The following is a 24,981-nucleotide window of genomic DNA, read 5'->3' on the forward strand; positions in this document are numbered from 1 at the left end:
GAATAAGGGGTTTTGGTGTTGTAAGTCCCAAAAGGGTTCACTGTCAAGAAGTTTGTACTTGTTTTATCCTTGCATTTGTATCCCCATCCCTTATTCTCTTCCAACCCATCAGGCAATTTAGCCGCTGCTACCCAGGATAAACTTCCCCATTTCCCATAAATACTTGCACACGGGTGCATATTAAAATCATATTACCACCTGGGAGCAAAGACAGCCCTGGACAATGAGCCACGCTCAGGGAACATCTGGAGGACCCCACTGTGGAGGCAGCGGGGACCTGGGGAGACTGGGTGCGCCAATCCCAGTCCAGCAAGCTGGTTGCCATGACCTGGGCAGGACTTGAGAGGGAAGACACCCCTAGACCTTCGAGCCTGAGACAGAGTCTCTGGGCGATCCTGGCGAGGATAGAGGCTCTGGTCCTGCTGACAGTGGATGACGACAGGCCTGCGTGATCCTCCTCCTCGATGTCGACCACGGGGAGCAGTGGCGGCGGCGCACACCCCAAGCCCTCACCTCTAGGCCCAGTTCTCTCTAATAAAGGCTTGTTAAAGGGAGCAGAAGGTCTTCTGGCCCTTTAATTTACTACATTAAAGATTGTTATTTTCTTCTTTTTTATTTTCTTTAGGATGTAAATATAGGATATGTTACAATGGACAGACTCCCAGGAGCTTTCTTTTGCTGCCCATGGTGCACAGGGCATAGGGGAAGAGAGGGAAAAGGGTGGTCGTGCTCAGCAAGCTTCCCAGGCGTGCAGTGGTGCGGGGAGGATGGCCAGAAGCCCCTTGGCCTTTGGTGGTTGTGCTGAAGCCACAAGCCCTGTCCCATCCAGGAAGCACCATCTGTGTCCTCCTGCCCGTGTGTTGCTGCCTGGGTTGCTGGGGCAGATCCTAAGGGGCCGGGGTTGTGGGAAGCCCTGAGGAGCTGGATGTCAGAGGCCATAAGCTGCCCCCAGGCACCCGCCTTGTTCCTGAAACTCGTCTTCTCTGGTGCTTTCCAGGAATTTCCCTCAGCAGATGATTAGAAGGAGGCCCCCTGTAATCAGGTGTGTAACCCTGGTCCTGGCATTAGAGAGCTGTGTGGCTGGGCGTGTGCCCTCCCTGTCCTCGGGATTGGAGCCCATCAGCCCTAGGCCGTGAGCTCAACTGCCTGGGTGTTGAGTCTTGTTCCTCTTGCAGTGGGGGACACCAAGCTCTGTGGCTTTAGGCACGAGTGAGTGAGAAGAGCAGCAACTTTGAGCCCAAGAGGAGCCACAGTAAGGCCCTCTGGACAAAGCATATTCCTGGCATTCCCAGGGCAGGGATACACGAGAGTGCGGTGGGCAACTTCAGGGTGCCACAGCTGGTTTGTGCTGGGCGACCTCCCTGTGTGCAGGGCTGGGTCTCTGCTTTGCTGTTGCTGGCCTTTTGCCATTGTGCTCCTTTGGCTGTCTGGAGAGAGGGGCAGCCCTGTAAGGAGGGTGAAAGCTCCTGTCTCCAAAACCTCAGGGTGGAAATGCAGCTCTCCCAGCCCTCATGCAGCTCTCCTGGCCCTCAGCCCACACTGTAAGCAGGGCAGAGCTTTTTCCCCAGCCCCTGTGGCTTTCTGCCTGCTGCTGGCCCCTGGGGCTGTACTCAGGGTGAGTGAGTTACTGAGGGGATGGCTGTGCCCCTGGATTTGCTGACGGGACGTGTGGGTTACTGAGGGAAAGGTGGGTGCTGCAAGTGATGCTGTGGGAACATGTGAGTCACTGAGCTGATACTAGGTTCTCAGAAGAGGTATCCAGTTGAAAGGAATGGGAGAGATTTCTCTTTACAAACAAACTGTGGGTAAAGCTAGGAACTGAGAGATGGAAGAAGCAATGCGTGGAACCATCAGATCCATAGGATAAGAAAAATGGGGGGTATACATTAGAAGGGGGTCTGTATTAGGTGATTTGGGAAGCCTGTACCTCTCAAATACCTCCACCAATGGGTAAAGAGAGTGGGAAATGCAGCCAGAAAATTAGGAAAAAAAGGAGTCTGCATCCACTAAAAGTTTGAGAGACCCCAGGGGAATGCCCCATGGCCTTTCCCTTTATTCAAATAAAGTAACAAGACTCCTGTGTCTTCTTTTTGGATATAAACCTCTGGCGTTCGTGGGTTAATTTTCCTGACATAAGTGCCTCATGCATCGCTGAGGGAAGGCGGATGCCCCGCGTGTTGCTGAGGTGTCATGAAGGTCTCTGAAAGGCATGCAGGTGCCCTGCATGCCACCCTGGGGCCATGAGGGTCACTGAGGGTGGCAGGTGCTCAGGATTGCACTGAGGTGACATGGGGGTCACTGTGCAGAGGTGGGTGTCTGTCGAGTCTCTCAGGGTACGTCGGAGTCACTGAGGGAACGTGGGCATCACTTGAGGGGGACACGGGCATGCCGCGTGTGGCTGAGCAGACACGCCGGTCCCTGAAGGTACCCGAGGGCCGCTGAGGGGACGTGGGCGCTCCCTGAGGGACCCGGGAGGGGCGGGCGCGTCCCCACTGCGCAGCCGCCGCCGCCGCTCCCGGCCGCAGGGGGCGTTTCCCGCCCAGGCGCGGGCGGCCCCGCCCCGCCGGTCCCCTCAGCCACGGGGCGGGAACTCTTCAGCCCACGCAGGCACAGATCTCTGCTTATTTCTTTATTTTACTGTAATAAAAGTGCTTTATCTCACCCCGCTGGCCGTTCTCCGTCCTATCCTCTTCCCTGTCCCAGTGGGAAAGAGAGTGACAGAGCGACAGAGTGGGCACCTGGCACCCAGCCAGGGTCGACCCACTACACTCATTTTGGCACCTGAATGTGTGGTGATATAAAGTTGGTGAAATGGACGATAGCAGGAGCCTCGAGGGGCCGGGCTGGAACAGCAGAGGAGTGCAGGCCTGGGGTGGCAAACTGTTTAGTAATGAGCCCGAAGCTGTGGCAGGAGCAGCATGGGGCTGGGCAGACCCAGAGATGTGGAGCTAAAAGTGGAATAAAAATCCGGATCAGCAGCAGAAACAGCAGGGGCTGGGCAGGCCTGGAAGGAGAAAGAAGGTGGGGGGGGGGATTGTTTTGGGTGTCCCCTGGCTGTCACCTGTGTAATGCCCTGGCAACAGCAGCAGCTGCTGGGCTCCCACAAGCAGCCATGAGATGCTCCCTTTCAAAGGGGGTTGGGGTCCTGGTTTTCCCCTGAGGCACCCAAGCAGATGGTGAGGATCCCTCCCAGAGTGATCGGGTATTGAAAGGACCCAGTTACATGGCTACACTTGTGAGCAGAGGCTCACCCACAGTAAACAGACACAGTGATGGAAAAGTTGTGCAATAGCAGTGGTTCCTCGGGGCAGCAGCAGTCCAACGCCAAAACCTCAACTATTTGCCCTTTGAGCCGTGTCCCCCAGCTAAGAGACAGCCACAACCCCACCACCTGTCCCTCCTCCCCCAGGCATGACTCCCAAATGCTCCTTTCCCTTGGCTGACTCCTTAGTGTGGGATGTAAGAGGTCTCAGCCACGTCTTGTTTCTTCATGACCTGTATTTTGCCCCTGGACAACCACTCCCTTCACAGAGTCTTTCTTCCAGATGGGAAACAATTCCCTAAAGAATCCAAAGCAAATGAAGTGCCTCTACTTTGCTGTATTGAGATAAAATTAAATGCTAAAAAATAGCTAAAATATAGAATAAGAAAAAAATTTCTTAGCTTGTAATGGCCCAGCTCCTTATCAAATTCAGGGATCACTAAATTTCTATCTAAATATGATGTAACTCATTTTCAACATGTAAACAAGACAGCCAGTCCTGTCCTGCTGGGTCCCAGCAGTGCCTCGCAGCAGTCCTGCACCCACGTCAGGATGCTGGCCAACACAGAGCTGTCCTGGAAACTAAGGCAGCTGACTTGAAGTTTGTGCAGGTACCCAAAGGTCAAACCCAGCGGTGCTCCCTCAGGATTTAGCAGTCCTGAGTGATCTCCCCTGAGGTCGCCCACTCCTTGTGGCACCAGTTGCTTTCCTGTGGAATGTTCTAGCTGCCCCAAGAGTAAAGAGGGAGCTGGAGAAAGAGCTTGCCAGGCTGCTCTCCATCCTTTCCCAGCAATCCTGGTTAGGGGGAGAAGTCCAAGCTGGCTCAAATGTGTAAATGTAACAGCTGTGCACAGGAAGGGTCAATGGGAAGGATGATCCAGGAACCAGTGGCCTGGCAGCCTGAGCTTGCTACCGCGCAAGGCCTTGGGGCAGATCCTGCTGAGTGCCATCCCATGGCATGTGCAGGGAACCAGGGGGTCTGCTGGAGGGTGGGAAAGCTCTGTGGTGGGATGGGAACAGTTGAGGGTCCTGCTGGGGTGTTGAGGAGTTCTGTGAGTGTGTTTTGGGGCTGTTTGTGTTGGTGGGTGTGTTGGGGAAGGAGTTGTCTGGAAGTGAGAGGTCTAGGCTGGAATTTGAGTCAGTTTGACGGGAGCATCTATGGTTTGGCTCAGCTTTGGTTATGGAGGACATAAGGAATATCTGTGACTTTTCCAGTTAGTGGTCCTGCTTCTCATGCAAAAAAAGAAGAGGGGAGAGCTGTAATTTACTGGCCACCTAGATATCTGTACCAGGGGGAGGATTAGCCTTTTTGCAATCTACTCAATCGTTTGGACTACTTTTGTAATACTGAGTGAACTTTCATTCCTTGAGAGCTTTAATTTTTCAGAGAATTAGGATATTATCATCCCTCCATAGAAAAGCAAAGGTTTGCAAACGAAAGAATGGCCTTTTTTTAGCCTCTATGTAGTGTTATATTTTGTAAAGTGACTCTCAATGGATGATGTTAAGGCAAAGGACTTGCTGCTTTGAGATGGGAAGCAAACTTGCAACTCTTTCACATTCTCTGGCCATTCCAATTAATTGTTGAAGTCTGCAACTTGTAGGAAATTCTTGAGTTGAGCAATGGGGAAGGTCTCATGAATTGAGGATTCTTAAATGCCAGATCCTTCTCTGCCTTCCCCACAAAGATGTTTTATAGCTGCAGGAAATGACATCAATGGGAAAATAATTCCCACATGTAATTAATCTGACCAAGACTAAGCGTTGCCAGCAGTAGCTACAGGAGCTCCTGCCAACAGCCCCTGCAGGAAGGAGCCCAGCCCCCAATGCACGTGGGCTTTGGCTGCCCTCTGGCACAGAAACCCCCCAGGGGCACAGGGCTCTGGGGCAGGAGAAGGGCACCAGCACTGCCAGGGCTCGGCTGGGGTGGCAGATCTGCCTCAGTGGGGACTCTGCCACACCTGCTGATTTCAGTGCTGCCAGGCCCCTGTGCAGATTCTGTGCAAGGCCCCGTGCCCTTCCTGCTGCGGCTGCGTCGGCAGCCCTGGGGGCTCCTTCTGCTGCCCTGAGCCTGCAGAGCAGGGCAGCATTTGCTGATGGTTTGAGGCGTTCCTAAAGATCCTGTTGGGCTGTCTAAGACACTTAGGGCAACGATTCCTTCCAAGCTGGGCCACTTTGGGGGGGATGGGGGCAGCCCAAGGGCAGGTGGCAGTGTGTGCAAGGGCCCTTTGTGACACATGGTCACCATGGGATGGAAATGGACAGGGTGTCAGAGGGCCCTTTGTGACATGTGGTGACATAGGAGCTGGCGGTGACAGGGTCACGCCACAGTGCCCAGTGCACGCGACGGGACAGGACGCGGCAGAGCGGTGCTGTGAGGAGCCCCCGCACAGCGCACTCGTTTGTGTCGGACCCGGAGCTTTTCCAAGTCTTTACTTGTACAGGTGACCTCGTGGCAAGACTGCGGGCCTTGGTGGCCTGTGGCTTTCCCGAGGCTTTTCTTTTGCAGGTGCCTGCAGGGCAAGACTGCGGGACTTGGTGACCCGTGGCTTTCCCAAGGCATCTCCTATCCCTGTGGCCTGTGCCATCCAGGCCAGTTTGTGGTATTTGGTCATCTGTATCATTTAAGAGGAGTCTCCAGTCATTGTGGCAGGAGCCCTCGAGACCAGACTGCAGGACTTGCTGTCCTGTGGCCTTTCTGAGCCTTCTCTGTCGCAGGTGCCTTCAAGGCACAACTGCGCGAGTTGCTGACTCAGAGATTTCCCAAGGCATCTCTCTAGAAGGTGCCCTCAAGGCCAGATTGTGTCATGGCAGGCAGATTCCTCAGGCTGTTCAATGTGTTCAGGGGGAACAGAAACACAGACCCTGGAGCTGCACAACCTCCTGAAGAGCTGGAGCAGTTCCAGCCACTGCAGGATGGTGAGTGGCAGAGCTGGACAACAGGGCTGATGGCTGCAGTCAGCTGGGCCCTGCCCCATCCCATCCCATCCCATCCCATCCCATCCCATCCCATCCCCTGTGGACATGCCAATGGACAGGACGGAAGAGGGGCTGGGGCTGACCCCCGGCACTGGCTGTGCTCCATCCCCTGAGCCACCCCAGGGCTGTCCCTGCCTGGGGAGTGCAGGGCTGGGCTGTGTTCTCCAGCCTCTCCCGCAGCCCCTCAGCTCTGGCTGCTCTTTGCCAGATGCAGCCATGGACCAGACACAAGAGCAGGAGCCTGCCCGTGGCCGCTTCCACAGAGCAGCGCAGGTACCTGCAGCCATCCCCACCTGGGCTGGGCCTGCTGGCACTGCTCAGCCCAGCAGTGGAGCTTGGAGCACTCCATGGAACATGCCTCTCTCCCCTGTCCTTTGTTCTCCTTGCACAGAGGTTCCGCAAATTCCTGCGCATTCGGCACAGAAGGAACACCACAGCAGCAACTGAGGGCGCAGCTGAGCCTGACTGCAGGCTGACCGAGCTCCAGGCAGAGCCTGATGTCAGCCCGGATTCAGCTGAGCACTCACAAGAGTCTGACGCTGCAGTGAATGATGAGAGGGAAAACTCTGACAAGGCAGTGACTGAGGATGAGGCCATTCCAAATGATAACACTGGAGAGACTCAGGGCATTGCAGATGCTGACATGACACCCACTCCTGCTCTGAGTCAGGAGCTCATAAGGGACAATTTCAAGGACAACTGTGTTTCTTCTGAGCAGCAGGTACCCAGCCTGGGGCCAGAACTGGAGGCCTCCCAGGGTCGTGTGCCCCCTCCAGCCACATCCACAGGGGCCCCTCAGCCTTTGAGGCCAGCACAGTGTGATGGGAAGGGAAGCACTTCTTGGGGGAAGCTGGGGAAGTTGCTGCCTTGGACAGCACTCCATGTCTTCCCCATGCCTCCTCCAGGTGCCAGCTATTGTAAGGAACATTTACCAGAGTCTCGTGTCCCATGTCACTGTTGATGCCAGGCAGCAAATTGACATTATAAGGCTGGCTGAAGAACACCCTGCTGATGTGGCGCTGACCCTCCTGCACTGTGCCCCATCGTGTGACAGGTATGGGGCCCACGTGCCTTGAGAGCTCAGGGCTCACCAGCCTTTAGGGCCCATGGCCCTGCACAGCCTGTCCAATGGGCTCTGCCCAACAGGCAGAGAGGTCCAGGAGCCTCGGGCCCCTCTGTTTCCTGAGGCTGCTGCCAATGCTCCCTCCCTGCCCCTCAGGGCACCAGGGCTCTGTCACCTGGGTCCCCACAGCTACACAGGGCATGGCTCTGTGACTGAGACACCCCTGACACAGAGCTCTGATCCCACAGAGCTGCTGAAATGATGTGGAGAGCCATAGGCTCGTCGGGACCAACAGTAGAGAAAGTGCTGCCAACACTGCTCTGTGTGATGGAGGATTGGCCTCTGCACAGCATCTGCACCTCTGATGGAGACAACAAGGATGTTTTTGCTCTGGCTGTGAGTTCCTGGAGCTGGCCTTTGATCACCCAGACGTTGCTTCTCCAGCAGCTCTCCATCCTCTCCCTGCTTCAGTTCCTGAGCTGAAACCTGGGCTAGGGGCAGGCTCAGGGGGCACCAGGCCTGCTGCTCCCCCTGTGTCTCCCCTCGGGCCCTGCCCCATGGACACCTCGGCACTGAATGCTGTCTTTGGGTGCTTCTTTTGCAGGCAACTCTGGTGCTCTGGCTGATTATCCAAGCGCCTGAGTGCCACGAGGCGTTGATCCTTTATTCTGCCCGCCTGTTTCTGGCTCTGCTGTTCCATGTTGTCATCACCACCCAGCAGACGCCACCAGTGGAAGTTGACAGCTTCTGGAGAGCATGCCGGGAGGAATACTGCCTTCCCAGAAAACCCAACAGGTCCCAGTCCTCCTGTCCTTCCAATGCCTTTGTGACCAGCACCAGTGCACTCAGTGTGACCTGGGCTTTGTTCTGCACACAGGTTTGCAGTGCAGGCCATGAAGGCTCTGCTTTTCCGACTGCGGTGTGAGAGTGTGGTCATGGAAATGCGATGCAAGTGTGGCTGGGACACGCTGCTCTGTGCTGACACCCAGCACTATGCCGTGGGTCTGCTGGCCAGGTGAGACCCCCTTCTCCCCACTGCCTCTGAAATTGTGCCCTGTGCTTGGGGTGCCTCACACAGTCCCTGTGGTTCTGCGACAGAGGGCCTTGTCACTGAGGGATGGCCAAGCAGAGTGGAAAATGCTGGCTGAGGGTGCCCAGAAGGTGCCTACACCCAAAGCACCCCCATTCCCTCCAGTGTGGTGAGGAAAGACCGGATCTCTGTGAATCAGTCCCCGTCTCTTGCCCCTCCAACTCAGGGTCTTGGTGCCTTTTCCCTCTGACAGGGAGATGCACGGTGCCTCCCTCTCTTTGTGTTCTGGGATTGCACTCCGCCTGCTCCAGCTGCTCAGCAGAGAGGAACCACCCTGGGATCTGCCCTTCCTGGCATTCTTTGTGGAGGTGAGCCTGATGGCCAGCACTACCTTGCTGAGCTGCCTGCCAGCCCTGTCCCCTTGCATAGCCACAGCTGCCTGGGACAGTACCCGTGCCCTGTGCTGCTGCCTGGGCCCAGCCCTGCCCAGTTCCAGGCTCCTGCCGGCCGGCTCCCCTGTCACTGCCCTGTGCCTTTCAGGTCCTGGATTGCCTGGACTTGTGTGAATGTGGTGACAGTGTCATGGAGATCATGTCAAAGCACCTGCAGAGCAAGTGCAGGCAGAGGCATCGCCTGGCACTCAGAGGCCTCGAGGTGCTCAGCAAATTTCCTTCGATGGTGAGAATGGGGCAGCAGCTGAAGCTGTGCTGGGGAAAGCAGCTCCTTGGGCTGGCTGGGCTTCAGGAGCTGAGGCAGCTGCTCCCAGCTCTCCTGCCTCACCTGCCTGAGTGCTTTGGGACAGCCCTTTGGCCTCTGGGCCTGGCAGCAGCAGGGTGGGGTTGCAGTGCCAGGGTGGTGTTTGCTCTGCAGCCATTCATGGTTTCCCAGCACAGCCTTATGTTCCACACAGGCCAGACCTATATGCAGCCAGTCTCAAAGCCTTCTTGAGCTGCTGGGCGATGCAGATGAAGATGTGGTCGGCATGTCCCTCTCTGTGCTCAAAAATGTGCTCCAGAACAAATACATCCTGATATCCAGTACCACTGCCCCAAAGCTGGCTCAGGCACTCCTGCTGCTCTTTAACCATGTAAGTGTCTGTGCCCCCAGTCACAGGCATTGGCTGCTGCCCAGAAACTGTGCCCTGTGGACTTTTCAGCCATTGTTCAAGTGAGCCTGGAGTAGTTGCAGCTGAGTCTTTTTCCTATCCTACAGGTCAACAGCCAAGTGCAGCTCCTCTCCCTTTACCTTTTCTGCAAGGTGATGGATTTGGTAGTAGCCAAGGGAAAAAAGCTCCTTAAGTCAATTTTGTGCCAGAGCCTATGTCCACTATTATTCCACTACCATGATGAAAACCAGCATGTGGCAGAGGTGAGGAGCTGTGGGCTGCTGGTGTCCCCCTGGTAGAGGGATTAGCTGCCTCTTGCCCTGGTCACCACCCAGGCTGCAGCCTCCTCCTGGCCTTCTCAAAGGGACACGTAACACATGTCCTGGATTGTGGTACTATCTCTGCTGCTCTCCAGGTCTCTCGGGAAACGCTGCTTCATGTGACCAAGTTCCTTAAGAGAAGGGATTTGAAGCAGCTGGTGGAAAAAGACAAGATGTTGAAGTTTGCCGAGTGTCTGGTAAGGACACTGTCTGGAGAAGCCTCAACTTTGAGAAGCCCCCCGGCCCCAGCACTCAGTGTGTGGGGCTGGCAGCTGTGACCCCTGCCCGGTGCTGCACCCAGGGGCACCAGCCTGTGCCCCACACGCTGCTCCCTTCCCCGGGCCGCACGGCTTCTTCTCCAGGCTCCTGTGGCCCCGAGCCGGGTGCCAATGGAGCCCCACACTGGGGCTGCGGGGAGGGGTGACACCGCGGCTCCCCGGGCAGCAGCCGGCCCTCTGCCCCCTCCAGAGCCCGGCGCCAGCGGCTGCTGGCCGGGCCTCAGGGCTGGGCGGGCACGGGAGGCCGGGGCTGGCCGCAGGCAGTGCCCGGCCGAGGGGCAGAGCCCGCACCAACCCTTCCCTCCTGCCGCTCTCTGCAGCTGGCACAGGACAGGAACCGAGCGGCCGAGCAGCTGCGCCGGGCCCTGCCGTACCTGCAGAGCCCGCAGGAGACCCTGCGAGAGGCGGCCATCAGGTTCATCGGTGAGCCACGAGCCCGGGCTCCCTCCCCGCCCCGCCGCAGCTCGGCCCCGGCCCCGGCTGCTGCCCCGGCAGCGGCACCCGGGCCCGGCGCCCTGGAGCCCCGGCTGCCCTCGGGGCTGCTGCTGCCGGCCTCTGGCAGCCGTGCCCTTGGGCTGAGTCAGGATGCGGCAAGGGCCCGGGCTGAGCCCTGCCGGGGCGGGAGGCCGTGTGGCCACAGGGCTGGCAGCGCCGCTGGCAGGGAGCTGTGCCGCTGGGGCCCTGACAGGCTCTGTGTTCCCAGGGATGGCCGGGCAGCACCTGAGGGGGCAGAAGGAAGAGCTGCAGGCCCTCACTGAGGGTGAGTGAGGGCAGTGGGCAGTGAGGGGCTGGCACTGGGGGAGCTGCAGTCCCTGTCCCGGCAGCGGAGGGCTTTGCTCCCTGTGTGGACAAGGGGTGGTGTGGGCAGAGCACAGAGAGATTTCAGGGAAGTGGGGCAGGGGGTTTGGGGGAGTGTGGATTCGTGACCAGGACCTTGCAGCTGATCCTATTTCCCCCTCCCCTCTTGTGACCATGGCTAGAGCAGGCTGGGATGGCCCTGGCAGGACATTCTCCTAGGATTCCCACAGATCCGGGTTCTGATTCTGTTCCCCTCTCTTCCAGCACTTCAAGCCCTAAGGAGAGATGACAACCCTTCCCATTCAAGCACAGCACTTCAAGAGATACTTAGTAAAAGAGCTGCAGAAGTACGCTCATCTGCTGGCTCAGAACCAGTGTTCATTTAAGACCTTCAGATGCCATGGAAGATGAGGCTACGTTTAGACCAGAAGACACCAGCTAGAGCTCCAGGCACCGCTGATGACTTGCACAGCTGAGCCTGTGGGAAGCTCGTGTAGCTTCAGCCATCTCCCTCCCTTTTGACAGCTCCCTCCCTGCAGCCCTCAGACACTGCCCATCCCTTCTTTTTCCCTCCACTTTCCCTCCCTTTTGGTAGCTCCCTTCTTCCAGCCCTCAGACACTCCCCATCCCCTTTTTTGCCCCTCTGCTCATCCCTTTGCTTCGCATTTCATCAATAAACAGTTTTCCTTTTTCACTTGACCTGCATCTGTGTGGAGCTGAAGGGTCACAAATCCAGAGCGCTGTGACACACAGGCCCCTCCTGCCGTTCTCTCCTGCGCCGTGTTTTGTGCAGAGACGCAGAGGAAGGAGTGCAGATCAGGCTGGAAAGGTCCCTGTGCTGAAGGCCCAGCTCCACAGCATTGTGGAGTTCAAGGTGTTACTGAAGGCCAGTAGTGGGACAAGGAGCCTGTGTGTGTCAGGGACCAAAGTTGTGTCTAAGGCCCTGCTGTGTTCTGTCCTCTGTTGTGCACGTTGAAAGGTTAATGAATAAAGCCAGGTTCAAAAACCCTCCTGGAAAGGCAAAATCCCAATTTTAGCAGCTTTTTCCACTTCTGCATTGCAGGTATTGATGGATCTACTGGAGAGGGAATGTTCATCCCAAATTTCTGCCCGTTTTTCTAGGATCACTCCAATGACAGTACAATGCCACATGTACTGATTCAGTCTTCTGAGGTTTTTTGGGTTATTCTCTTTTGGGATTTAGGGGTCCGGAAGGTGGGGAGAGAGGCAGGACACAATCCAGATCTGAAAAAATCCCATACAGCACTGGAAATGAGGAAAACATAGTGGAAACAAGCAGAAAGGAACTGGGGGAAAAAGGATTTTTAAGAAGGAAAAATAGGGAAAAGAAAGGACATAATTCCAGACAAATCCACTGGCAAAGAATAATTTGGAGGTGGAATAGGAGAAATTCCAGCCCAGCATGCTACCAGGGCCTGGGAGGGCCCAAATTTTTTATTTTATTTGGGAACTTTTTAGGGCTTTTTAAAAATATTATTGGATTTTTTTCCAGGAAGATCCCCTTTTCCTTTCTGATGGGACTGGAAGTCAACTCCTGCTCCTGCAGTGCTGTTTTTGCCCATCCTCATTCCTGAATATTCTTAGAAACATCTGTAAAATGGTGAAAATGATGATGGACTGTGGCCTTTTTTCATTCTCAATACTTGTGATGCTATTGGAGTGAAAAGGGAAAAAACAATAAAAAATGGGAAAAAATATTTATAAATCAGAATTTTACCATCTACCAGTGCCTGGCTTTTTGTTACAAAGCTTATTAAAAAGAAAAAAAAGGTGGTTGCAGTGGGTGACTCCCTTCTGAGGGGAACAGAGGGCCCCTCATGCTGACTGGAGCCATCCCACAGGGAGGTCTGCTGCCTCCCTGGGACTCGGCTACGGGGCATCACTGAGAGACTTCCTGGGCTGATCCAGCCCTCTGGTTATTATCCACTGCTGCTACTCCAGGCTGGCAGAGATGAGATTGAAAAGAGGAGTGCCAGGGCAATTCAAAGGGACTTCAGGGCACTGGCTGAGTGGTTGATGGGGCAGGAGCACAGGTAGACTTTTCCTCAGTCCCTTTGGTGGCAGAAAAGAAGTGAAAGGAATAGGGGAGCCCACATTATCAACAAGTGGCTCAAGGGTTGGTGTCATCGGCAGAATTCTGGGTTCTCTGATCTTGGGGCAACTTTTCTGGCACCCGGCCTGCTGGAACTGGATGGGCTGCATCTCTCTTAAGGGTAGAAGAATTTTATCTTATGAAGTGGCAGAACTCACTGAGAGGGCTTTAAACTAGGTTTGAAGGGGGAAGGGGATGCAGCTGGGCTGTCTGGAAGCAGGCCCAAGGGTGGTGAGCCTGAGGTAGGGGTGAAATCAGTAGCCCAGCTGAGGTGCATGTACACTGTAATAAATGAAATTCAGCCAAATTTATCAATAACAATTTTATTGAAAAATTTGCAAAATCAAATTATGAAAACAGCTACAATCACAGTCAGCTTCGAGCTCAGGATCGGCGCTGGGTGAACTCTGAACCAGCCTCTGTCACACTGATTCCCCCAAGTTCACCGCCTGTCTTTTGGAGAGATGAGTTTTGATACAGTTTTTACAGCTTGAGGCTGTGCAGTCTGTTTTTTCTTTCTTCTGAAGTTTGTTGCATATTCATATTTTCTGTTGGTTTTTTAACTAAGTTTCCGAGAAGGGAGGAAAAGTCTGAGTAGATTTTATGAGAGCTGAGTACTGAGATGCACGGTCCGGAGAATTTTTCTGTTGGATTGTTAACGAAGGTTCCAAGAGAGGGGGAGAGTTACAGGAACTGGGTATTGAGATGCACAGTTGTCCTGGGGTGATTTTACCTTTAAGATAGCTTCGGGAGCTGGGAGGAAGTTGAAGCTGCGAGAGGCTGATAAGAGTTTTTCCTCTGACCAATTATTGGTCATTTCTGAGAATTGGTGGTGGTTTTAACCATTGAGAAGTGAGATCAACTTGTGAACACCACCTTAAGATGTAAAGCCAGAGTTCTTTTGTTCTCTTTGGTTTCTGGCTTCTGACGAGGTAACAGGGCTTTGTCTCAGCCTCCTCCCCACCCCCCTCCAGGCTGGACAAGGCCACAGAGGGTGGGGGGGGAGAAACGGAGCCGGCCTGGCTTGGTTTGCAGTTTCTGCTGCTGAACTGAAACCTGACACCATGAACATCTGCAGCTTTCCAAGACTTTAATTCTTTTACTACCTGGATGAGACTGACAGATTACTCCTTTTTCCCAGAGAGAGAGAAGGAGGAGAAAGAGAGAGATAACATGAAGAAGACATCATAAAACCCTCAAAGACAGTGAAGAAAAGAGTTAAGTTTTAGATGAGGAAGAGAGAATAAAGAGATGCTATAATTAAGCTGAAATATTTTTCTGTTGAAGCTATGGAGATGGACAATAGTGTTCTGAAAAAGACCTTGTTTAATTCAGAGCATATTGGAAGGAATAGAGTGGTTCAAAGTGTGGATTTTGAGTAAAAGGTGGAGTAATTGTGATACAGTGAAGTGCTGGAACAGAGGGGAGAAGTAATAGTTGAAGATTTGGGGCCTTGAGAGGCAAAGAGAAAACTTCTGTTTCCAGGGAGGCTCACAAAAACCAATGAAGAGAACTTTTGCCTTTGAATCCTTAAAAATGACATCCCTAGACTCATTTGACCCATAACACACCTCAGAGCGATGTGAAATGGGAGGAGTGAACTGATGACAGATTTCCAGGCAGCTGACATCAGAGAAATAGAAAGCTATAACAGAAATAGTTTTCTTGTGAGAAACTCCGTAGATTAGCAGAAGAAAACTTCTGTTTCTCTACAAAGACTGATGAAAAGACTCTAGCAGGAATTTGGACTGTTTTAAACACCAAAGTTCCAAGTTTTTTTGTCTCTATGTTGTCATGTGAACAAGGGAATGGTTGGGTAGTGGGGGATATAAGGGTTTTCTGGAAGTAATTCTAGTTTTCTTATTCTTGTAGTTTTGTTAATAAACTTCCTTTATTTCCTTTTAAGTTTTAAGCCTGTTTTGCTCTTGCTCTAAGCCATATCTCACAGCAAGAAATAAGGAAGTTTTCTAGTAATTTTTTAGTTACTGCTTTAAAACCACGACAATGTGAAAGAACAATTCCTTTTTTGGTTTAAGACCAAAACTGCAACATTTAAAGTTGTTTTATTAAGCCGTGGAGACAGAGAGAAGACTGTGGACTAAGGCAATGGCTGAGGTTGCTGTATCTTAATGAAGAGCTGTCAGTACCAAGTTGTTACTCAATTGTTTGCTGCTTTGGGCAGAATATTCAAAAGATAGACAACTTCTGACAAGCAGTAATCCTTTCCTTATACCCCAAGTATTTGGATGCTTCAGGACATTTATCACAGCTGCCAAAACTGGATTCACAACCTGTGGGTTTCAAAAGGAGAGCGAGATTTTGCCTGTTCTTGCTTTGGGAAAAAGGGAAAATATTCTCATTCCTTCTTCTCTTTCTTTACCTACATCTTTTTCACTGACTTTTGACTGGACTCAGCTCAGTGATAAACCATCCACAGGAGCAGCCAGGGCTCCTTGTGGCTCTTTCCTAGTGAGGAAGCTGTGCTGAAGCCACACCTCCTGTAAAATGCACTCAGCATTTTACATACTGAGCTTTCCTATCAGCCTCCCACATCTCAGCCATTCCGTGCTGGGAAATGACAGACAGGGCTGCAGAGTGATGGGGGGAGGAGGGGAGAGGAGACAGTGCTTCGTTTAATTATCCCACTTCAGCCTGATTGCTGCAGTGGTATCTTAAAAGTGAAAAGATTTGGAAACTAGATTTCTGGTAATTAGCATTGAGAATATTGTAATGCCAGCACTCAGCCTCTTTCACCGAGGATTTACTTCTCTGGGATGAAATTGCCAGGCTCTCACATCCTCTGATCTCCTCAGAGAACCAGCTCTCACACGTGCTGGCAGACAGCATCTCTGGGCTCAGGATCAGGGGCAGGTAGCAAAGAGGGGACTCTGTCTGTCGGGGCTGGGGAAGATCCATCTCGTCTTTCAGGAGGGAGCCCACGCTGCCAGTGCTACAGCAGAGTGTTTGCAGGCACTGCTGTCACCACATCCTGATGTGAAACTGCTGCCATTTACTGCCCTGGCTGAGGCTGGGGTCCAGCACACATAATAAGAGAGGAGCTTGAAGCAAGTAGTCAAGAGTGAAGGGAGTGTGAGTGTCAGATATTGATGATCCAGCGTGCCCAGTCTGCAGCTGCACTACTGGGGGAAATCGAAAGAAAGTATCACAAAAGCAGCAGGCATCACAGATGGCCTTTCACTCTTCAGCAGAGAAGACATTTTGTCTTCTAAAACCTTACTTCTGATAGTTTTTCCCATCTGAAAACTATCTGGGCCAGGAGCAGCACCCAGGGACCTGCCCTGCCTGGGGGAACTTATACCTGGATCTTATAACTAAGTATCAGAAACAAGGGCACACACTCTGTATTCCAGACTCCAACATTTTATTCTTATTCTTCATTTTCCATGTTTTAAGTACTACTATGTCTTCATCTACTTCAGCTTCTACCTCTTCTTCCTAATATTCCTATTCTTATTCTTTATCATTTTTTGGTTTCTGGAGGGTCTTATGCAGGTTTTCGTTGGGGGGGAGGTGGGTTTGGGGTTTTTTTCTTTCCTACTATTACTTCCTAAACACAACTTTCTTTTCTTTTGTTAGAATTGTGTGTGTTGCAGTCCAGCAGGCCGCCGTCGTGTCCTGGGTGCAACACCTCCTGTCTGTGTCCATTCCTCATGGCCAAAGTGCCCCAGGATCAGCATGGAGTCCTTTCCGGAGGAGAGGAAATGGCCTTGGAGTCCAGCAGGGAGGAGCTGGAGCCAGTGTCCCTGCAAAGGGCCAAGAGCCGTGTGGCTGTGGCCCTCGGGGACCCGGTGCAGGGGTGCCGCTGGCGGTGCCAGGCTGCCGCTGGGAGCCGATGACTTTCCAGGTGCCTTCCCGGCCGGACGATGGGCCGGGATGCGGCGCTGAGCCCCGGCAGCGAGGGTCCCCCTTCGGGTGCTGCTTTGGGCTGCCGTGTGCCCTCGGGGAGCTGCCCCAGGGGTGCTACAGAGCGGCCAGGGCCGGCTCGGCCCGCAGGGCCAGCGCAGGCCGGGGCAGCCCGTGCGGCTCCCTTGGGGCGCCGGGCAGGCCGCGGGGCAGCCGCCATCTGCAGCCCAGCGCTGCTGGCAGCGGGCGCTGATCCTGCGGCTGTGCCGCCAGGCAGGGGCAGCAGAACAGCCCCCGCAGTGCCCGAAGTGCCCGCAGTGCCCACCTCAAGAGCGAGCGGCCTTTCCTGTGGGGAAGCGGCTGCCCAGGAGAAGAGACATCTTTCACCGTGGCTTGGGCTGCCAGAGGGCCAGGCCCGGCACAGAGTTGCTCTTGCGGGCACAGCTCGGGCTCCTGGCACTCCACCCAAGCTTCTCGAGGGACAGGCAGCAGGATTCCCTCTTGGGCTAAATCTGCCAGTCTCTGCTGCCTGGCCTCTTCTCCTTCCTCGTGCAGCTCCAGGACGCTCACCTCATCCCAGTCATCGTCCTCCCGCTGCCAGGCCTTGAGCTGGCTGCACAGGATGTCGCAGTATTCCCTGCTGTCCTGAGCCAGCTCTCCATCACTGTCATCATCCCAGCTGCAGCTGGAGGATTTTCTCTTTGCTTTGCCTCCAGTCACCTCCTGGCCATCCTGGCACAGCTCTTGCTTGCGGCAAGCTTCCCAGTCCAAGAGTGCCCGGCGGCTCGTGCCTTCTCCTGGGGACAGCCGCTGCTCAGGAGATTCTTCCCAATCTGAGAATTCCTGACAGTGATCGCTGTCCGCCTGCCACGGCTCCTGCTCCCTGCACTCGCCCCACTCGGAGACAACTGGGGAGGGCTCTTGCTCCCTGCCCTCATCCCAGTCCCGCAAATGCCAGTAGCTCCCCCATACTTGGACCAGCTCTTGCTCAAGGCCTTCATCCCACTCAGAGAGCTCCTGGCAGCTCTGGGCTTCTCCTGGGGACAGCTGTGGCTCAGTGCAGGCTTCCCCTGGAGTCCCTTGCTGGAACTTGTTCATTTCTCCTCGGCAGAGCTCTGGCTCTTCCTCAGCGCAGGACTCCACGGCTCCTCTCCTCCCTCTGCTTGCCCTCTCAGCCTCCTCCTGCTGCTCCCTCAAGGCCTGGGCTCTCTGTGAGCCGGGCCAGGGCCTGGGCAGGGCTGGGACTTGGGCTTCGCCTTCTCCTCCTCCGTGCCTGCAGCCCTCTGGTGCACACAGGTACCTGGACACAGCCACTGTCCTAGGACTGACCCAGGCCCCACAAGCCCTTTATATACCCCCCAGCCGGGGCGGGGCTCTGCCATGTCACAATGGACTTGGGGCACCGCAAGGTCCCGCGTCACCACGGCCCCTGACACCCCGTGCCTGTGTCACAAAGGCCACCCCAGCACCCCGTGCCTGTGTCACAAAGGCCACCCTGGCACCCCGTGCCTGTGTCACAAAGGCCACCCCACACCCCTTCAACAGCCCAAGGCACCAGGAGTGGCCTGGAGCAGCCCAGGCCTTGGGGGATTGCAGCCCCTTCTTCTGAGCCGCTCCTTCAAATGATCAGGAGTGGCTGGGGCCAAGTGAAGGTGCAAAAGGAGACCGTGTGTGTCTTCGTTTGAAAGACAGGGGCCTGCTAAGGAAGGCAGGAGGCTCCTTTGCAATGGAAAATGTAAACCCCCTCGCTCCCAATTATTATCCCTTTGAAAGGCACTCTCTGGCAAAGATAGGAGGACAGGAAGAACAGTTTGTGCTGCTTTTGCATGAATTGCTATTTGGTGAGCAGGGAAGAAGTCCCCCATGGAAATGATTTTACTGAGAGGAGCTGCTAAGCGAGAGCTGCCCCTGTGCCAAGCAAAATCCAAGAGCTGGCTAGCTGTGGGAACTGACTACCTATTAAAGCATTTAAAAAGCTGGATCCACCTCGGTGAGATTGACATTTTGCAGACAGGCAAGCCAGGGAAATCTCTCTCTTGCTTCCACCTTTGAGGAGGTACCCGGCTGCCGGTCGGGCCGGGCCCCGCTGCACTGCGGCCCTTGCAGTCGTGCTGACAGTGGCCGCAACAATCCTTAAAGCTTCAGGGTCCCCTGACACCCGGGCAACCGAGGAGGAAATTAAAGGAGCGGGTTCGCTGGAGTCCCCAAAACCAACTGGAATAGGAAAATCAAGTAGGGATGAGGCCCTACTTGTTAATCCTGTGGGACAAATTGCATTACAGTTCAGTTCCACCAGTCTAACCTTTTACACATAAACCTTGACAAACTCTGGGGCTGGGATTGGATCCAGCTGCTCCCAGTCTCCTCTCTTAGAAGGAATTCAAAAGCCGAGGCGTCCTGGAGGGGTTTGAGGATCCTTGATGGCTGTTGGGTGTCATTACTCCACCTCATGACCCAGCAGGAGTTTCTCCAATAAAGAAATAAAGCTTTTGCCTGAAGCTCCCACTCTGCCCATGACAGGAAGCCCTGGGAGTGTCTGTGACATCCCGGCTCTTTGGCAGCCTGGGGACTCCTGGGAGGTCTCTGTGTAGCCCCTGGGAGTGCCTGTGACATTCTGGCTCCTGAATAGCCTGGAGACACTTGGAATGTTGCCATGGAGCCCATCTGAGGGCTGCAACAAATCTGAAATGTAGTAGGCAACCATCACAGTCCCTGTTGCTATGGTCAGTCCCTTGGCAGCTCCATGGAGACCCTATGCCATGGGTGGTTGCCATGGACACCAGCTCAGGTGTCCATTTATTTACTCTGTGATCGAAATGAATCCTTCTCTCTAATCATGATCACAATCAATTGTAGATGTATTTATATCAATATCTCTGGTATACCATTGTTAATCGTGTGGGACAAATTGCATTATGTTTCACTTCCACCTGTCTAATATTCTGACATAAACCTTTAACATAGTCTGGGGCCAGGATTGGATCCAGCCACTCACAGTCTCCTCTCTTTGAATTTCAAAGCTGAGGCATCCTGGAGGGTTTTGAGGATCCCTGGTGGCTGTTGGGTGTCATTTCTCCACCTCATGACCCAGCAGGAGTTTCTCCAATAAAGAAATAAAGCTTTTGCCTGAAGCTCCCACTCTGCCCATGGCAGGAAGCCCTGGGAGTGTCTGTGACATCCCAGCACTTTGGCAGCCTGGGGACTCCTGGGATGTCACCGTGGAGCCCCTGGGAATGCCTGTGACAGAGCGGTGCCTTTGCAGCCCAAGGTGCCCTGGAATGTCAGCATGGAATTGCTGTGACTGCGTCTGACCACACAGCTCTTCAGCATCCCCAGAAACCCCTGGGAGGTATCTGTGGAGCCCCTGTCTCTGGCTGTGATATTCCAGCTCCTGAACAGCCTGGAGACTCTTGGAATGTCCCCATGGAGCTCCTCTGAGGGCCTGTAACAAATGTGATCCTTGGTAGGCAACCATCACCAGCCCCTTGTTGTTATGTTCTGATTCCATGGCAACCATCACAGCCCCTGTTGCTATGGGCAGTCCCTCACAGCTCCATGGAGACCCCATGCCAGGGGTGGTTGCCATGGACACCAGCTCAGGCCTGGAGCCAGAGCCCGTTGCCATGGCAACCATTTCCAGTCCCATCCCCAGGCTCATGGGATCCCAGAGCCACAGAATTGGCTGAGTTGGGAGGGAGCCATGGGGATCCTCCAGTCCAACTGCTGGCCCTGCACAGGACACCCCAACAATCCCAGCCTGGGCCTGGCAGCGCTGGCCAAACGCTGCTGGAGCTCAGCCAGCCCTGGAGCTGGGAGCCTTCCCTGGGGAGCCTGTTCAGTGCCCCAGCAGCCTCGCGGGAAAAACCTTTTCCTCACATCCAGCCTAAACCTGCCCACCTCAGCTCCAGCCGCTCCCTCCACTCCTGGCCCTGGGCACCAGAGGGAAGAGGTTCCCGCAGCCCCCAGCCAGGGACCCGCTCCCAAGGCTGCTGCCATGGCAACCAGGCCTGGCACCAGCTGGGATGCTCGGTTTCCACGGGCTGGGCTTCAGGAATGGCATTCCCCAATTTCCTGCTCCCGCTAAAACCGCGCTGCCGCTCGCTTCCCTCCCACCTCCCATGGAAAGCACAAAAGGCAAAGATCCCAGGCTGGGATAAGAACAATTTATTTGGAACTGCAACAAGATAAGGAACAAACGGGAACAGAAACAATGTGGATAACAGAAGGGATAAGACAAACTATTCATAGGGAAAACTAAAATGCGACTGACTGGCTCTTCCTGGCCACATATTTCCTCCTGCCAAGAAAGGACACTCTTCTCCTCTGGTGAGGGAGAGGGAGTCCTTTTCCTGCCCCTGGCAATGACCTGAGATGGGATTGAATATAATGACAGGGCCATGGCCAGACTCTCATGTTCTTTGATCTCTCATCATGTCATTACCATGGGCAGGAAGAGGGACAGGTGTGTTCCCAGCATGGATCCCAGGGAACACGGATCACCAGGTCTATTCCCAATGTGGTTTCTCCAAGGGGGGATGAAGCTGGAGCTGTGGAGAAAGCTCTTCCTGCACTTGGGGCACTGGCAGGGCTTCCCTTACTGGTGCCTCCGTTGGTGTCTGGTCAAGTGAGAGCTCTGGGTGAAGCTCTTCCCACACTGGGGACACTCGTAGGGTCTCTCCCCAGTGTGGATACGTTTGTGTGTATTGAGGTCGGACCTGTTTCTGAAGCTCTTCCCACATTCCCCACACTCATAGGGCCTCTCCCCAGTGTGGATGCGTTGGTGCCTGATGAGGGTGGAGTTTCGCTTGAACCCCTCTCTGCAGTCAGGGCAGCGGAAGGGCCTCTCATCCGTGTGAATCCGCTGGTGCCTGAGGAGAGTGGAGCTGCTCTGAAACCTCTTCCCACACTCAGAACACTCATAGGGCCTGTCCCCAGTGTGGATGCACTGGTGGATGATGAGGTGGGAGCTGCAGCTGAAGCCCTTCCCACATTGCCCACACTCGTAGGCCCATTCCCCAGTGTGGATCATCTGGTGGCGGATCAGGCTGTTGCTCTGGCTGAAGCTCTTCCCACACTCCAAGCACTTGTAGGGCTTCTCCCCGTCCTGAAGCTGCTCATGGACCACCAGCTCAGAGCCCCGGCTGGATCTCCGGCCGCCTTCCCGGCACAGGGTGGGTCTTTCCTCCTCAGAGCACCCTGGGATGGGTTTGGAGCCCCTCCTCCTGTGGGATCTCTGGGGATTTTCCTCCCCATTGGATTCCTGTGCTGTGGAGCTGCTCAAAACGGCCTCTTCCATGAGGTTCTGCCGTGGGTATTTGTCCTCCCTGGTCTCCATTCTTAGCTTCTTGTCTGGGGGAGGAAGGACAAGGAGAGGATGGGATTTGCCTCCGTGCCAGAGGGAAGGGGAAGGAGATCCCTCCAATGCGTCCCCAGCAGACGCAGGAGAGAGGGGGAAAGGGGCAGTGACTTCCTCCTCACCTGCCTGGGATTCCTGGGGCATCTTCCTCTTCCTTGCAGCCTTCTCATCCATCCAGCCAAGGTTTGGGATGGGGAAATCCTGGTTCGGGAGAGAACAAGGAATGAGCATCCTGAGTTTGAAGGTCCCTCTGTCCAAGTCCCTCTCTAGAAGTCACCAGGGCATCTGGGGGGTCTTGGTTTGAAAGGAAAGGTGTTTGCTAAGGAAAGCAGAAACCCCCATTGAAATTGATAAAAATGTAAGCAACAGCCCTCTCCAAATTATTATAATCTTGATATCAAAATGATCTCAGATAAGCAATGAAGCAATAATCCCATAGAATTGTGTACATTACCTCTGAAGTTCCCGTGCTATAGATGGGTCTGGTCTCTCCTCTGGGAATCCAGTGAAGAAAGACAGCCTGTGGTGCCCTGATTCCCAGATTATATCCATGCAGGAATGCTTGGCTCCTCCCCCTGGGTGGAGCATCTCACAATGGGATGATGTCATTTTATCAGTCCTGCACTGAGACTCAATGGCCCATTAACAGAAGATATCTCCCTGGAGGAAGGATGGATGGTGGAAGAGATAAAGAACACTGCCCCACCTGGTTTTAACAGCTGGCCCATTAACAGAAGACATCCCCCCAGTTATGAGGGATGGGTCATGTAGGAGATAATGAAAACTGCTCCACTAGTTTTTAACAGATGGTGATAGAATACATACTTTTGGTTGAATCTTGCATTGCAACCCAGGACATGGGGTCCATAAAAATTGTACACCACTAAAATTTGGCCCTGAAAATGCTTTCCAGAAGTTCCCCATTTCTGTTCTCTCCCTTTTGGTGTTCAGGCTTTCACCCCTGTCCCAGCTTCTGGGGGTCACGCTTGTACAGGCGATCCCCCATCAACTCAGTCCCTGACCTCTTCAGGCTGCTGTGAGTGCCAGGAATTTGAAAAGTTCCCCCCATTTCCATCTCCCCACTTACGGATGCTTGGGGTTTTTTGGGTCCCATGGTCCCTGCTCCCCTTATTTACTGCTTGGGGATGCATGGGGTCCAAGGAGACCCCCCTGCCCCTCTCTATTTAATTGAGGGTCCCACAAATCATGGCGCTCCCCCTCTCTGGGATCCCCACTTTGGGGTCCTCGGGGACACAGGGCTCTGCTCCTCCAGGCTGCCTCTGCCAGCAGCTGCCACTGGGAACCCTAAATGTCCCCCCAAAGGGCATTTTTTTCTCAGCTTTGGAATTCTTCATTCTCCAATAATCACCCCCAAAAAACCCAACCCAGGAACCACCCAGGATACCTGGGCCGAGCTCCCCCTCCCTGGTCACCTGTGGGATAGAGGGTTGTTGATCCCACGGATGGGGGAGCTGTGAATTCAGGGAGTGAATCCCAGTTCGACTGGGATATACTGGGCCTGAGATCATACTGGGATAACAAGCACCTAACTGGGATTACTAGGAGTGTCTGGGAATGTCTATGGACATGCTGAGGGCAGCTGGGATATACTGGGCGTGTCTGTGACCATACTGGGGATGACTGGGAACACACTGGGAACAATGGGAACCATGCTGGGGACAACTGGGAGCAACTGGGAGTGACTGGGTCTGCACTGGGGGCAACTCCAGCTGGGCATGACTGAGACCATGCCGGGAGCAGCTGGGATCATCTGGGGAGCAACTGGAACTATACTGGGGCCAACTGGGTGCAACTGGAATCACACTGGGAGGAACAGGGAGCAACTGGAACCATCCTGAGGGTAACTGGCATCCTACTGGGATCAGAGTGGGAGCATTTGGGCCATGCTGGGCAAGACTGGGACCATACTGGCAGCAACTGGGACTGCACTCAGGGTGACTGGGAGTGGCTGGGAGCAACTGGGATCAGGCTGGAAACACCTGAGGAGTGACTAGAAGCAACTGGGATAGACTGGGAGAGACTGAAACCACAGTGCAGGTAAATGGGAGCAACTGGAACCACACTGGATAATCCTGGGAGCAGCTGTGCCCATGCTGGGGTCATACTGGGATCCTACTGGAACTAGCTGGGATCATACTGGGAGTGACTGCAAAGGTGCTGGCTGGGACTGGAACCATACTGGAGGTGACTGGGAGCAACTGGGCCCATCCTGGGAGTGACAGGGAGTCACTCTGGCCATGACTGGAATCATACTGGGAGGGTCTGGGTGTGACTGGAACCATACTGGGGGTGGCTGGGTGCAACAGCTCATACTGGGGGTGACTGAGATTGTAGTGGGAGTGACTGGGATCATCCTGGAAGTGTTTTTCTGTACATCTTCTGTCCTTCTGTTTTCTATTTCTTCTCCTTCTAATCCTATGTATCTGGAACATTTTTGGATAGATAACATCTTAAGGGTTAACACTTTTTAGGTTAAATGAGCTAAGTTTGCAAAGTTAAGGCTATGGTAAGAGTTCTTTGTGCAGTTGGATGTTGTATTAAACCCTTTGCCATAGTTCCTTGATTGTCTGTATTTCGTCAGTAGAATTTTGTGTCATTTTGACCTCTTAGCTCAGTTGGTCAGAGCATGGTGCCAGTATCACCGAGGTTGTGGGTTCGATCTTTGTGGGGCCATTATCTTAAGAGCTGGACTTGATGGTCCTTGTGGGTCCCTTCCTACCAAGAATATTCTTTGCATCTGTCCATGCTGAGAAGGTCTGGTTGTTGTTTCTCCTGTGCGCCAAATTCAAGCA

The 24,981-nt window shown here is 54.0% G+C and overlaps 1 protein-coding gene across 2 annotated transcripts; it reads left to right on the top strand.

The window, feature by feature from the left end:
• The first annotated feature begins 672 nt into the window (after positions 1–672).
• On the top strand, positions 673–11,534 carry LOC111944634 (maestro heat-like repeat-containing protein family member 7). Of its 2 annotated transcripts, none has more exons than XM_086873476.1 (16): positions 673–1,042; positions 5,565–6,181; positions 6,450–6,514; positions 6,633–6,962; positions 7,147–7,295; positions 7,553–7,700; positions 7,909–8,099; positions 8,182–8,319; positions 8,588–8,702; positions 8,875–9,012; positions 9,245–9,421; positions 9,547–9,702; positions 9,855–9,956; positions 10,358–10,460; positions 10,741–10,797; positions 11,100–11,534. In XM_086873476.1, the coding sequence occupies exons 2-16, from the start codon at positions 6,070–6,072 to the stop codon at positions 11,219–11,221; spliced, it is 2,103 nt and encodes a 700-aa protein (XP_086729602.1). In that variant the 5' UTR covers positions 673–1,042; positions 5,565–6,069; the 3' UTR covers positions 11,222–11,534. The 2 variants fall into 2 exon arrangements, with proteins under 2 accessions (XP_086729602.1, XP_086729603.1); XM_086873477.1 differs by lacking the exon at positions 673–1,042 and having other exon boundaries at positions 5,587–5,843; positions 6,043–6,181.
• The last annotated feature ends 13,447 nt before the right edge of the window (positions 11,535–24,981 follow it).

The sequence above is a fragment of the Cyanistes caeruleus genome, unplaced genomic scaffold (assembly GCF_971803275.1).
Source record: "Cyanistes caeruleus unplaced genomic scaffold, bCyaCae1.hap1.1 HAP1_SCAFFOLD_99, whole genome shotgun sequence".
Classification (NCBI taxonomy): Eukaryota; Metazoa; Chordata; class Aves; order Passeriformes; family Paridae; genus Cyanistes; species Cyanistes caeruleus.